We start from the raw sequence: 14,070 nt of genomic DNA on the forward strand, positions 1-14,070 counted from the left end.
TTGTTTCTTATTTTGCATCGCAAAGGGAATAAACTCTAAACTCGATGCAACCCTGTTTAAATAAATAAACTGTCCCGAAACTTTATTTAAACCTTGAAATGTGCTCTTTTGGGGGTGTTCTTTTACTTTTTACTAAGTAAAGTAGGCTACTATTTTTTTGTGTGTGAAAGCAATAGCCTACTGTAGGCTATTGAAATTATTTTTCTGATTTGTTCGATCTGTTTTGAAAAATGTCTTCCGTTGCTATTGCCGGGTATCAATGTCAGTCATCTCAGTTTTGTGATTGATTCACAAAACAAAATTTTGGCAGATTAAAGACGAGCTTCATCATCTTCATTTTCTGGTGCGATCGGCTGACAATTTTCCTTCATACGGTTTGTCGTCTGTGCAGCGGCTCAAATGGATAAATAGCAAATGTATGTTGTAATGTACAATTGATAATTAAACAAAACGCTTAACTTTAATAAACAGTTATTTAAGCATCAAGAACGGTAAAACATAAACGCTGTCGGCTAGGCTACTCTGAGATTCGATCTTGGATCGGTTGAAGCTCCGCGAGGCTCATGTTGTTGCGTTGACCACCACTCTCCCTCTGGGGTCCTTCGTTTAACAGTCACACTTGGGACCTTCGGGTCCAAATGGACCCGGAGGGCGGGATTAATATATATATAAAAAAATCTTAATATTTTTTTTTTTACTTGTTTTTTATAATATTTTTTCTTTTCTTTTTTGGTGTTTTGAGATAATTTTATGATTTATAATTAATATTTATGCAATAATTATGACCCATTTTTTCCCATTGAATATAATAGAAATTTTTTATATATATATAATTTTTATTTTATTTTTATTAAAGCTGTATTTCATTTTAGAGTCAAGCCTAGGCCTCATGAAAGCAATTTTTGAAATGAGATGGGCGCCAACTGGTGGACACACTGAGCATTTTTATCACGCAATAGCACATTTTTACCACTAGTGGATTTACAGCTCTCTGTAGAAAGGCTTGCGAATTCTAGTGATTTTTGCCTGAACAGATTTAGTCTGTTTTGCACTCTTGATGTTTTAGAGATTCACCCCTTCACTGTTGAGTCCTTTTTTGAGTCCTTGGCTGATTTGTAGATTGTATGCACAAAAAAACTCTGTTTTCATATTTTTGACAATTTCCCATTCATTTCCTATGGGAGTCATTTTTGACCAAAGAGCAGAAGTGTGATGACCACTTAGCATGCTTGGATCATGACCTCAATATTTTTTGTGTGTTCACATACCTAATACCATAAAAGTCACATAGTTTCGTAACATTCCGATGAAGCTGTGATTTTTAAAAATTCAAAACAGATTTTTGTAATCTGAATTTATTAGTGTGTATGTGTATAAAAGTGTGTTTGTGTGTGTGTGTGTGTGTGTGTGTGGATGTGTCTGTTTTGCACTCTTGATGTTTTAGAGATTCACCCCTTCACTGTTGAGTCCTTTTTTTCTGCATCCTGGCTGATTTGTAGATTGTATGCGCAAAAAAACCTCTGTGTTTTCATATTTTTGACAATTTCCCATTCATTTCCTATGGGGGTCATTTTTGACCAAAGAGCAGAAGTGTGATGACCACTTAGCATGCTTGGATCATGACCTCAATATTTTTTGTGTGTTCACATACCTAATACCATAAAAGTCACCTAGTTTCGTAACATTCCGATGAAGCTGTGATTTTTAAAAATTCAAAACAGATTTTTGTAATCTGAATTTATTAGTGTGTATGTGTATAAAAGTGTGTTTGTGTGTGTGTGTGTGTGTGTGGATGTGTCTGTTTTGCACTCTTGATGTTTTATAGATTCACCCCTTCACTGTTGTGTGCTTTTTTTCTGGATCGTGGCTGATTTGTAGATTGTACGCACAAAAAAACTCAGTATTGTCACATTTTTGCCAATTTCCCATTCATTTCCTATGGCGGGTCCATTTGGACCCGAAGGTCCTGAGTGTGACTATTTTTTTTACAACCACTTAGACTATTCAAATCCTGTCCCCAATTTTTTTGGGTGTTCATATACCAAGTACCAACAAAGTCACCAAATTTCGGATCATTCCGATGAAGCTATGATTTTTTACATTTTTTTATTTAAAGGCTTCGGGTCCATTTGGACCCGAAGGACCCCAGAGGGTTAAGATAACGTCTTATGGTCGTACAAAGCCTCATTGATGTAGCCTAATATTTTTCTATTGCAACGTTTTATGTTGAAAATGTTTTCATTATTAAATTTATTCAATTCAATTTCAGTAATTTCAGTATTGTGATTATGAATTCGTTAGAGAGAATAAACTGACACTTTGCAAAGTCTGTGATTGTTGCGCCTAATTTATGTTGCTTTGAACTATTTTCTTTTTGTACCGTTTTAATTGATTAACTTGGCTGCAATTTCTTTGGCAATACAAATTTAAAATGTTGCAAGAATAAGATTCCGTGTTTCTTATTTTGCATCGCAAAGGGAATAAACTCTAAACTTGATGCAACCGTGTTTTAAATAAATAAACTGTCCCGACAGTTTATTTATACCTTGAAATATTCGATGGGGTTTCAAACTTAATTAATTTAGTGTTCTTACATTTTAATTTTTTTATTGAAAGCAATACTGTATTGAAAGTCTTCTCTTTTTTTCAATCTGTTTTGAAAAATGTCTTCCGTTGCTATGGCCGGGTATCACTGTCAGTCATCTCAATTTCGTGAATGATTCACAAAACAATAATTTAGCAGATTAAAGACGAGCTTCATAATCTTCATTTTCTGGTGCGATCGGCTGACAATCTTCCTTCATAAGTTTTGTCGTCTGTGCAGAGGCTCTACTGGAATGTAGAAAATGTAGGCTATGTTGTTGTGTAGCCTACAATCCATAATTAAACAAAATGCTTGACTTTAATAAACAGTTACATATTTAAGCATCAAGAATGGTAAAACGTACACGCTTATCGGCTACACTAAGATCCGATCTCGGATCGCTTGAAGCTCCGCGAGGCTCATGTTGTTGCGTTGACCACAGAGCTATCGTCTGAATGCTGTAAAGATAACGTCTTATGGTCGTGCAAAGCCTCATTGATGTAGCCTGATATTTTTCTATTGCAATGTTTTATGTTGAAAATGTTTTCATTATTAAATTTATTCAATTCAATTTCAGTATTGTGATTATGAATTCGTTAAATGTTTCATTTGAATTGATCTGCTACCAACTTTCAATCGCTCTCAATGAGCCGCGGCGCGGCGGCAGATTACGCAATAGAGATAATAAACTGACACTTTGCAAGGTCTGTGATTGTAGCGCCTCTTAGCGGTAAGAGGTTGCAAATACACACCCGCAATTTACTGGTTGAGTACCATCTGTACTTCAACTAGCCTAAGTGAAAAACAAAATGCTGTTCTTTTTCTATTTAACAAAATGCATATTTGCAATAAAACATTCCCCTTTTCAAAGCTACACTTATTTTTTTTATAAATTGTATACATTGTGTACCTGTTTGGCTTGATATTTTATATTCATTTCATTTATTTTTGTTCTCAGGTGGGTAATTTGCAGAAGGTGCAATCCTTTTTTTGTAATGTTATATTAAGAAGACAAAACTAAGGCCAAATGGCCTTTACTATTCAAGTTTGTATTCATAGTTTTACATGTTATACATGTTTTACAGTAAGTTGACTTAACTGTATTGTTATATAATTGTTGGCACTGGCACTTATAAACACTAAATGGGTAAAAATTGCAATAAATAGGCTTAGTTTTGGAGCCAAATGTTGGAGTTGGAATAAATACCTGTTTTTTTGGTTGTTTTTTTTTTTTTAAATAAAAGCCAAATGCTTGATCATTTTACAGCCACATCATTTTCGTAATGCATTATTTGTTTTGGTTGTTTAAAAACACACAAAAAAAATCAGATTAATTGAGTCCTAGATTAATCGATTACAAAAAGAATCGATAGCTGCAGCCCTAAGCAGCACACAAACATGTCAAATATTAAAAATAAAAGGATTACAATGTAAAAGATTATAATTGTGTACATAAAGATATGGTGGAATCTGGCTTGTCCCGTAGATGGTCTGCTTGCACGCTTTACCCTTGCAGATCCGTTTTCTCTCTGGAGACGCGTTTAGATAGTGGAAACACTATCAAACTCCGTCATGTAAATAGAGAATCCGCCAAGGCGCGACGCAACTGGTTTTTAAAGGGAATGGGAAATGAGACTCTGATTAGTTTATTGCACGTAAAGCCCAAAACACACCCATTACTCATTAAGAGAATAGGGACAACCCTTTTAGACCATGTGCCTGGCGCACCGACCATTTTTCCCGTCGTTGAACTAGCAAAAGTGGATTCGGACACGCCCTAAGTGCAGTTGTCAGAAGTATCAGCTGCCAGCAGTAACTTTTTTTTTACCTTTCCTTTACTGGGATCATAAAGAAAATCAGATGTCTGTGAGAATCTGAAACCATGTACCAATAATATTCTCTGTTACAATGTAAAGAGGCAATAAATGCATTTTTTTAATTACCTTTCTTGATCTTACGATGGAAGTTAATGGCATCCACAGATGCCGTCACAATGTTGGTCTTGCAATGACGGGCAGCAACAATCCCTGCAACCTCATCCATGAGCTTCATTGTCACACCTGAGGATGGCAGATATGAAGATGATACAATCAGTTATCTACAAAAAAAAAAAAAGGTCATGACCACAGTTGGACTGCCTGACTCATATTCACTAGAATCACAGTGTTGCGGTGATATTTAAATAGGTGAAATGCTATAATTTAAGGATAAAAGAGAACTAACAGCATACTATCTGCATATAACAGCAGCAGAGACATAAAAGCTAATGCAAGCTAATAGTCAAGAGTAGAGCCCTGCACGGGCCTCAAATTTAGGCCCGAGCCCGGCCCTGGCCCGAGACGCTCAGGCCCTAGCCCGACCCGTGTCCGACAGCTCATCAGAATTATCAGCCCGAGTCCGACCCGAGCCGTTTTTTTTTTTTTTTTTTTTTTTTTTTTCATTACACAGCGGCAGCCTGCCCTATTTGCAGCCATTAAAATAGCTCAGTTTTGTTAGTTATGTTTCTTTGTTAGTTATGTAAATTAATGTTTCTTTTCATTTCTTTATTAGGTTAATTTAGACAAATGTTTGGAGCATTTTTTTTTTTAAATGACGACCAAGCAAACCGAGCCGACAGCGAGTAAAACATGTTTGATCAATTGAGCCTCTCAAATCAATGCTATAATACTTTACTTGTCTACAATAAAATCAATAGATATAAAAAACTTCAAGCATATCACACAGACAGTTAGTTTAATAAATGTTTATTTATTAAACCACAGTGAGTCAATTTTTATTTATTTTTTTGAAATACTGAGGCAGGCTCAGGCTGCTCGCAACAGCGCTTGCAAACGAAATGAGCAATAGCCTATAAACAAATTAAATTAAATAAATTAAAAACAAACTTGCAGATTATCTTACCTCAAAAATGCACCACAGAACATGGCCATTATTTTTTTCCAGTGGTTTCCAACAGTTAAACGAAAACAAAGTCCAATCAAACGAAAAACATCAGAGGTTTCCAACAGTTAAACGAAAATAAAGTCCAATCAAACGAAAAGTTAGAACAGTCTCTAACAGAGCATCGTGGAGAAAAAGAATAGCTAAGCATCCACAGTGGAAGGTTTTAACCCAGTCCTCCTTTCTTCTATCACAAATTTTTCTCACGCACGCGATTTTTCTCTTAATATTCTCCATTATTTGCACATGAGGTGAATCGTGGGTCGCGCTGACGGGAAACCTTCTGTGTGCGTGCGTGAGACAGACTGTCATGTCAGTCATATGTCAGTGTAATTTTAAGATTAGCTGATGGCTATAATGGCCAGTATTTAAAACACGTTTTAAGTGCAGGGCACGTCCAGTTCCCGCGCGCGAGCAGAGAGATTCGCGCTCGGCACATTATATTCCGTGTGCGAGCAGAGAGATTCGCGCTCGCGCATTATATTAATGTAGCCTACTTTCACGCTACAATAATGCGCTCTCGACATTTGACAGGAAAATAACGCCATAAGTTATGAGGTTACGAAATTTCTTTCTATGTTTGTTTTTCTATCGTCAACGTCAACTTCTCATATTTTTTTTTAATTAATGTCTAAAAATATAAAAAGCAGGATAACCCAAAAAAGGCCCGAGGCCCGGCCCGCATTTTTACTATGACGTGAAAATTGGCCCGAAGCCCGGCCCTAGGGGCGTAAAAAAGTCGGGGCCCGTCGGGCTCGGGCTGAAATGCAGGGCTCTAGTCAAGAGTCCATTTTATTATCCTCCTCCATAATTTTGCTGATATGGCATTGCATGGCAGATATTCAATCTGAACATACTCATTTTGCGGTGAAATGTAAATCTTAAGAATTCAATTACATAAAGCACAAACAATACAGCACACTACTGCTTAGTAAGCGCTGTAATTATAATCATATAACATTTCACAGAACACAGCTGGGACAAAGTTCAGTCCTTTATGAATTATACATCTCTCTAGGCAGAACAGGTCACCATCAGTCTCAGGAGAACCAGGCCACTGAATCACAATACCTGTCTAACTTGGAAAATTCACTATTTCAGTGTCTAAAACCATTCCAACAGGTTTGTGTGAGGAACATACAGTATAAAAGTTGATAAGTTGATATTCTCTAATAATCTTTAGATTAGCCTGAACTCTAAACTCTCATTTGGGTTGCATTTAGATCGAGATCATTGTCGATTCACAATGGCCCATTTGACGTCATTGACACCACTGATAGGCTACCAAACGCCACTGGTTCTTACAAGTGTAATAGCTGAACGTGACATGCAAGTCTGAATGTGCAGAGTGGGGGATAAGATTTGAGAGCTGCAGTAGCAAATGAGGATAATCAGTGAATGATGAAATTCTAGGTTTTCCCCACACAAAGCTATCAGATGGCTTCACAAGATTCAATGTAGCACACACATTGTATGGACAATTTGAGAGCTTTTGAGAGCTTGACAGACCCACTGTGAACTGGAATCGGAAGGAAAACAGCTGTGTGAAGATTCTACAGAATTCCTAGTTATGTTCCACAAGAAAAAACATACAGTCTAAGGAATGACATGAGTGAATAATGCCAGAATGTTCATTTTTGGCTGAACTGTTGCTTTAAAATCACTAGCTATGTTTACATGGTAGTATTTATATGTACGCTAAATAAAGTTATTGGGTTGATCTGCGCGTTTTTAAAGTCAAAAGCTTTTTGACATGCGCACACAGCACGAATAAACAGAGATATTAGACAGACACTGTCCATCCATCCATCCATCTTCTACCGCTTATCCGGGACCGGGTCGCGGGGGCAGCAGTCTAAGCAGGGATGCCCAGACTTCCCTCTCCCTAGACACTTCCTCCAGCTCTTCCGGGGGGACACCGAGGCGTTCCCAGGCCAGCCGGGAGACATAGTCTCTCCAGCGTGTCCTAGGTCTTCCCCGGGGTCTCCTCCCGGTGGGACATGCCCGGAACACCTTCCCGGGAAGGCGTCCAGGAGGCATCCGGAAAAGATGCCCGAGCCACCTCAACTGACCCCTCTCGATGTGGAGGAGCAGCGGCTCTACTCTGAGCTCCTCCCGAGTGACCGAGCTTCTCACCCTATCTCTAAGGGATCGCCCAGCCACCCTGCGGAGAAAGCTCATTTCGGCCGCTTGTATCCGGGATCTTGTCCTTTCGGTCATGACCCACAGCTCATGACCATAGGTGAGAGTAGGAACGTAGATTGACCGGTAAATCGAGAGCTTTGCCTTGCGGCTCAGCTCCTTCTTCACCACGACAGACCGGTACAGGGACCGCATTACTGCAGAAGCTGCACCGATCCGCCTGTCAATCTCCCGGTCCAATCCTTCCCTCACTCGTGAACAAGACCCCAAGATACTTGAACTCCTCCATTTGAGGCAGGAGCTCTCCACCAACCTGAAGCGGGCAAACCACCCTTTTCCGACTGAGAACCATGGCCTCGGATTTGGAGGTGCTGATTCTCATCCCAGCCGCTTCACACTAGGCTGCGAACCGTCCCAGTGCATGCTGGAGGTCCTGGTTTGATGAGGCCAGCACGACAACATCATCCGCAAAGAGCAGAGATGAAATCGTGTGGTCCCCAAACCTGACCCCCTCCGGCCCCTGGCTGCGCCTAGAAATTCTGTCCATAAAAATTATGAACAGAACCGGCGACAAAGGGCAGCCCTGCCGGAGTCCAACATGCACCGGGAACAAGTCTGACTTACTGCCGGCAATGCGAACCAAGCTCCTGCTCCGGTCGTACAGGGACCGGATAGCCCTTAGCAAAGGGCCCCGAACCCCATACTCCCAGAGCACCCTCCACAAGATGCCGCGAGGGACACAGTCGAATGCCTTCTCCAAATCCACAAAGCACATGTGGATTGGTTGGGCAAACTCCCATGAGCCCTCTAGCACCCTGTAGAGGGTATAGAGCTGGTCCAGTGTTCCACGACCGGGACGAAAACCACACTGTTCCTCCTGAATCCGAGGTTCTACTATCGGCCGGATTCTCCTCTCCAGTACCCTGGCATAGACTTTCCCAGGGAGGCTGAGAAGTGTGATCCCCCTATAGTTGGAGCACACTTTCCGGTCCCCCTTCTTGAAAAGAGGGACCACCACCCCGGTCTGCCAGTCCAAAGGCACTGTCCCCGACCGCCACGCAATGCTGCAGAGGCGTGTCAGCCAAGACAGCCCCACAACATCCAGAGACTTGAGGTACTCAGGGCGGATCTCATCCACCCCCGGTGCCTTGCCACCGAGGAGTTTCTTGACTACCTCGGTGACTTCAGCTTGGGTGATGGACGAGTCCGCCTCCGAGCCCTCAGCCTCTGCTTCCTCAATGGAAGACGTGACGGCGGGATTGAGGAGATCCTCTAAGTATTCCTTCCACCGTCCGGTGATATCCCCAGTCGAGGTCAACAGCTGCCCACCTCCACTGTAAACAGCGTTGGTAGGGCGCTGCTTCCCCCTCCTGAGGCGCCGGACGGTTTGCCAGAATCTCTTCGAGGCCGACCGATAGTCCTTCTCCATGGCCTCACCGAACTCCTCCCAGGCCCGAGTTTTTGCCTCCACAACCACCCGGGCTGCAGTCCACTTGGCCTGTCGGTACCCATCAGCTGCCTCAGGAGTCCCACAAGCCAGCCAGGCCCGATAGGACTCCTTCTTCAGCTTGACGGCATCCCTTACTTCCGGTGTCCACCACCGGGTTCGGGGATTGCCGCCTCGACAGGCACCGGAGACCTTACGGCCACAGCTCCGAGTGGCCGCGTTGACAATGGAGGTGGAGAACATGGTCCACTCGGACTCAATATCGCCAGACTCCCTCGGGATCTGGTCGAAGCTCTGCCGGAGGTGGGAGTTGAAGATCTCTCTGACAGGAGATTCGGCCAAACGTTCCCAACAGACCCTCACAGTACGTTTGGGTCTGCCGAGTCTGTCCAGCTTCCTCCCCCGCCATTGGATCCAACTCACCACCAGGTGGTGATCAGTTGACAGCTCCGCCCCTCTCTTCACCCGAGTGTCCAAGACATACGGCCGGAGGTCGGATGAAACGACCACAAAGTCGATAATCGACCTCCGGCCTAGGGTGTCCTGGTGCCATGTGCACTGATGGACACCCTTATGCTTGAACATGGTGTTCGTTATGGACAAGCTGTAACTAGCACAGAAGTCCAATAACAGAACACCACTCGGGTTCAGATCAGGGGGGCCGTTCCTCCCAATCACGCCCCTCCAGGTGTCACTGTCGCTGCCCACGTGGGCGTTGAAGTCCCCCAGTAGAACGACGGAGTCCCCAGTCGGAGCACTTTCCAGCACCCCTCCCAGAGACTCCAAGAAGGCCGGGTACTCTACACTGCCGTTCGGCCCGTAGGCACAAATGACAGTGAGAGACCTATCCCCGACCTGAAGGCACAGGGAAGCGACCCTCTCGTTCACCGGGGTGAACTCCAACACATGGCGGCTGAGCTGGGGGGCTATAAGCAAACCCACACCAGCCCGCCGCCTCTCACCATGGGCAACTCCAGAGTGGTGAAGAGTCCCATCCTCTCTCGAGGAGTGTGGTTCCAGAGCCCAAGCCGTGCGTAGAGGTGATCCCAACTATCTCTAGTCGGAATCTCTGAACCTCACGCACAACCTCAGGCTCCTTCCCCGCCAGAGAGGTGACGTTCCATGTCCCTAGAGCTAGATTCCGCGTCCAGGGATCGGGTTGTCTAGGCCCCCGCCTTCGACTGCCGCCCGATCCACTTAGCACCGGCCCCTTACGGTCCCTCCTGCAGGTGGTGGGTCCACGGGAGGGTGGCCCCACGTCGCTCCTTCGGGCTGAGCCCGGCCGGACCCCATGGGGGGAGGCCCGACCACCAGGCGCTCGCATACGAGCCCCAACCCCGGGCCTGGCTCCAGGGTGGGGCCCCGGCTGCGCCATACCGGGCGACGTCACGGTCCTCGTTTTTTTTTTTTTTGCATCATAAGGGTTTTTGAACCGCTCTTAGTCTGACCCGTCACCTAGGACCTGTTTGCCTTGGGAGACCCTACCAGGGGCATATAGCCCCAGACAACATAGCTCCTAGGATCATTCGGGTACTCAAACCCCTCCACCACGGTAAGGTGGCAGTTCAAGGAGGAGATTAGACAGACACTGTGTAATAACAAAACCTGAACTGGTAAGGTAATAACTTGTAAGGAATAAGGTAATAATCCAACATTCAAATAAGCAAAAATGACTACATAGAACATAAAAATATTGGGTAGAACACTCCATTTTATATGAGACTGAACTATTTTACATACGTTTTAGTACTGAATGAAATACCAACATTTATATACAACATTTATCCTGCAACAGTAAATGGATTTTTACAACACTCATGTTGCAAAGGAAATTACAAGTGCTGTCTTAAAATTTGGCTAAATCTTACAATGAATTCATCAATTAATATGCCTCTTTTTCCAAAAGCATTTTTGTGTCAGGACTGTCAATGATGCCTAAATACTGCTGAGGTAGGCAGCTTCCAAGATTTTGTAATAGAGCTAATATGTCTTTTACTAACTGCTGAGGAGTATGAACAGTCAGTCATTGAAGTCATTAGTGTGAATATTGTTAAGTTCAGGAAATATATGGAAGATGCTGCTGCTGCTGCCCAGCTTTGAGAAATCTGACCTGATATAATTCAAATGAACAGAGATAAATGCAAGCAGAATGCATATAATATAAGGCCTTTAACGGCCATTTCCATTGTTGCAGGACCTGATACAAAAGGGTCACCATCATGGAAAACATGATTTTCCTTGGTCTTTTGAAATAAGGAGTTCAGTGTGCTATGTAGGCATGAAGGATGTGCCATCACAACCGCGCAACCAATAGATGTCTCAGATAGCAAGGTGACATTGATACAATGCTGAGTTTTCACCCAAACCATCATTCTGGTTAAGATTAACATTTCAGTGTTTAAAGTATATGCAATTATATCTCTGTGGAATGGTAGTAGGTGTTAACCAATTATTGGGGAGTTTTCAAACCATGATGGGCATTTTCAACGCTTTACCCGATTTGTCTAATCCAGAGGGGGCTTGGTTTAGGCGTGGGACTTTGGGTAAAGTACCTCTTACCTGTAGTGGAAGAGCCTCTTCTCAATATTATTAACTCGTCTTTATCCTTAGGTCATGTTCCAAGAATATTCAAGTTGGCAGTTATAAAACCTCTTATTAAGAAACCACAATTAGATCATAATAACCTAGCAAATTACAGACCCATTTCAAATCTTCCATTTATGTCTAAAATACTAGAAAAAGTTGTGTCCGCTCAACTGTGCTCTTTCTTGCAAGAAAATGATATCTATGAAAAGTTTCAGTCTGGATTCAGGCCGCACCATAGCACAGAAACTGCGCTCGTTAAAATCACAAATGATTTACTTTTAGCTTCTGACCAAGGCTGTATCTCAATACTAGTTTTACTTGATCTTAGTGCTGCGTTCGATACTATAGATCACACAATACTCTTAGACCGACTACAAAACTACACTGGTGTTCAGGGACAGGCATTAAGCTGGTTCAGATCATACTTATCAGACCGTTACCATTTTGTCTGCGTAAATGGGGAAAAATCGAAGATAACGTCAGTAAACTACGGTGTACCGCAAGGATCTGTGTTAGGCCCTCTGCTATTCTCAATATATATGCTGCCACTTGGTAATATTATAAGAAAACATGGAATTAATTTCCACTGTTATGCTGATGACACTCAATTATATATTTCATCACGACCAGATGAAAACGCTAAATTATCTAAATTAACAGAGTGTGTTAAAGATATAAAATACTGGATGACATGTAATTTTCTGCTATTAAATTCAGATAAAACGGAGGTATTACTTATTAGTCCAAAAAACTGCCCACAAAACCTCTTACAATACAACTTTAATTTAGAAGGGTGTCCTGTTACTTTATCCTCTACAGTAAAAGACCTGGGTGTTATATTAGACCGCAACTTGTCTTTTGAAAATCATATTTCATATGTTACAAGAACAGCCTTTTTCCACCTTAGAAACATTGCTAAGCTACGTAACATGCTATCTGTTTCTGATGCAGAAAAGTTAGTTCATGCATTCATGACCTCGAGACTAGATTACTGTAATGCTTTATTAGCTGGTTGTCCTGCATCCTCAATAAACAAGCTACAGTTAGTCCAAAATGCCGCCGCTAGAGTTCTTACTAGATCAAGAAAATACGATCATATAACACCAATTCTGTCGTCTCTACATTGGTTACCTATAAAGTTCCGTATCAATTACAAAGTATTGCTACTGACCTATAAAGCCCTAAATGGTTTAGCTCCCGTGTATTTAACGGAACTTCTATCGCCCTACAATCCATCGCGCTCTTTAAGATCACTAAATTCGAGGCTTCTGGTCATTCCTAGGATATCTAAGTCCACTAAAGGAGGGAGAGCGTTTTCACATTTAGCTCCTAAACTCTGGAATGGCCTTCCTGATATTGTTCGAGGCTCAGACTCGCTGTCCCAGTTTAAAACTAGATTAAAGACGCATCTCTTCAGCCAGGCATTCACATAATACTTACATTTTATACTACAGTTGAATCAGATTGAATGCATTAATATTGCGAACAGCAGCTACGCTAATTATTTCCCATATGCTTTTCTGTTGTTATCTCGGGACGCTAGTCCCGAGGTAAATACAGATCGTCAGCTCCAGTTTGTATCCAGCCTCTCATGGAAACTACAGATTCTCCAACACCCGTGCAGAGACGACTCGGCGCCTGTGAAGAGACGACTCGACGCTGGCTATGTTTATGCCCTAAATCAATACATGATTAACTAACTGTATTTCTCAATGTACATTTCTGAAATGCACTTTCTGTAAAGCTGCTTTGAAACAATATGTATTGTGAAAAGCGCTATACAAATAAATTTGAATTTGAATTTGAATTTGAATTTAAAGTGGTTGAAAAATATCAATTGTAATAACAGGTGAATTGTGCAAAAGGCCACTTAATGATGTGCTACCCTATTGGGGACTTTTATTATAAAAGTACGTAGCGCGAGCGACCGGAAGAGAGAAACGGCATATTGCATCAGCCGCTGCAAGCGATTGGGTTTGCTGTGTTCACGAGCCCTGAAGACGTGCATCAAAGTTATTATCAGCCTCAGATTGGATGTATCTTGTGTTTGTGTGCATCCTATAAAAGTGAGTTCTGTTAATCCTACTATGTTTCACTGATTTATACTCGTTATCAGTTATAACTAGGGGTGTAACAGTTCACAAAATTCATGGTTCGGTTCGAGACGACGCAGTGGTGTCACGGTTCGGTACGTTTTTGATACAGCAAAAAGGAAGAAATGCCAAAAATGTCCTTCATTTTATTTTTAAATAAGTGTGAGTTTTCCTACATCTTGAAACTTTTAGTTTTAAAAATGGGGGTAATCTTTGAAGGATGAACAAATAATGTTTTGGTCATCACATTTAAATGTTATTTTTTGTATATATATTGA

The 14,070-nt window shown here is 42.1% G+C and overlaps 1 protein-coding gene across 8 annotated transcripts in view; it reads right to left on the reverse strand.

Moving 5' to 3' along the window:
• acot7 (acyl-CoA thioesterase 7) overlaps nucleotides 1-14,070 on the reverse strand; it is a 250,939-nt gene that overhangs the window by 91,537 nt on the left and 145,332 nt on the right. For all 8 annotated transcript variants that reach the window (XM_079896419.1, XM_079896418.1, XM_079896423.1 and 5 more), the window contains one exon: nucleotides 4,528-4,644. In XM_079896419.1, coding sequence (XP_079752545.1) covers nucleotides 4,528-4,644 — 117 coding nt within the window. The remainder of the gene's footprint in view (nucleotides 1-4,527; nucleotides 4,645-14,070) is intronic.

The sequence above is a fragment of the Squalius cephalus genome, assembly GCF_949319135.1.
Source record: "Squalius cephalus genome assembly, chromosome: 16".
NCBI lineage: Eukaryota > Metazoa > Chordata > Actinopteri > Cypriniformes > Leuciscidae > Squalius > Squalius cephalus.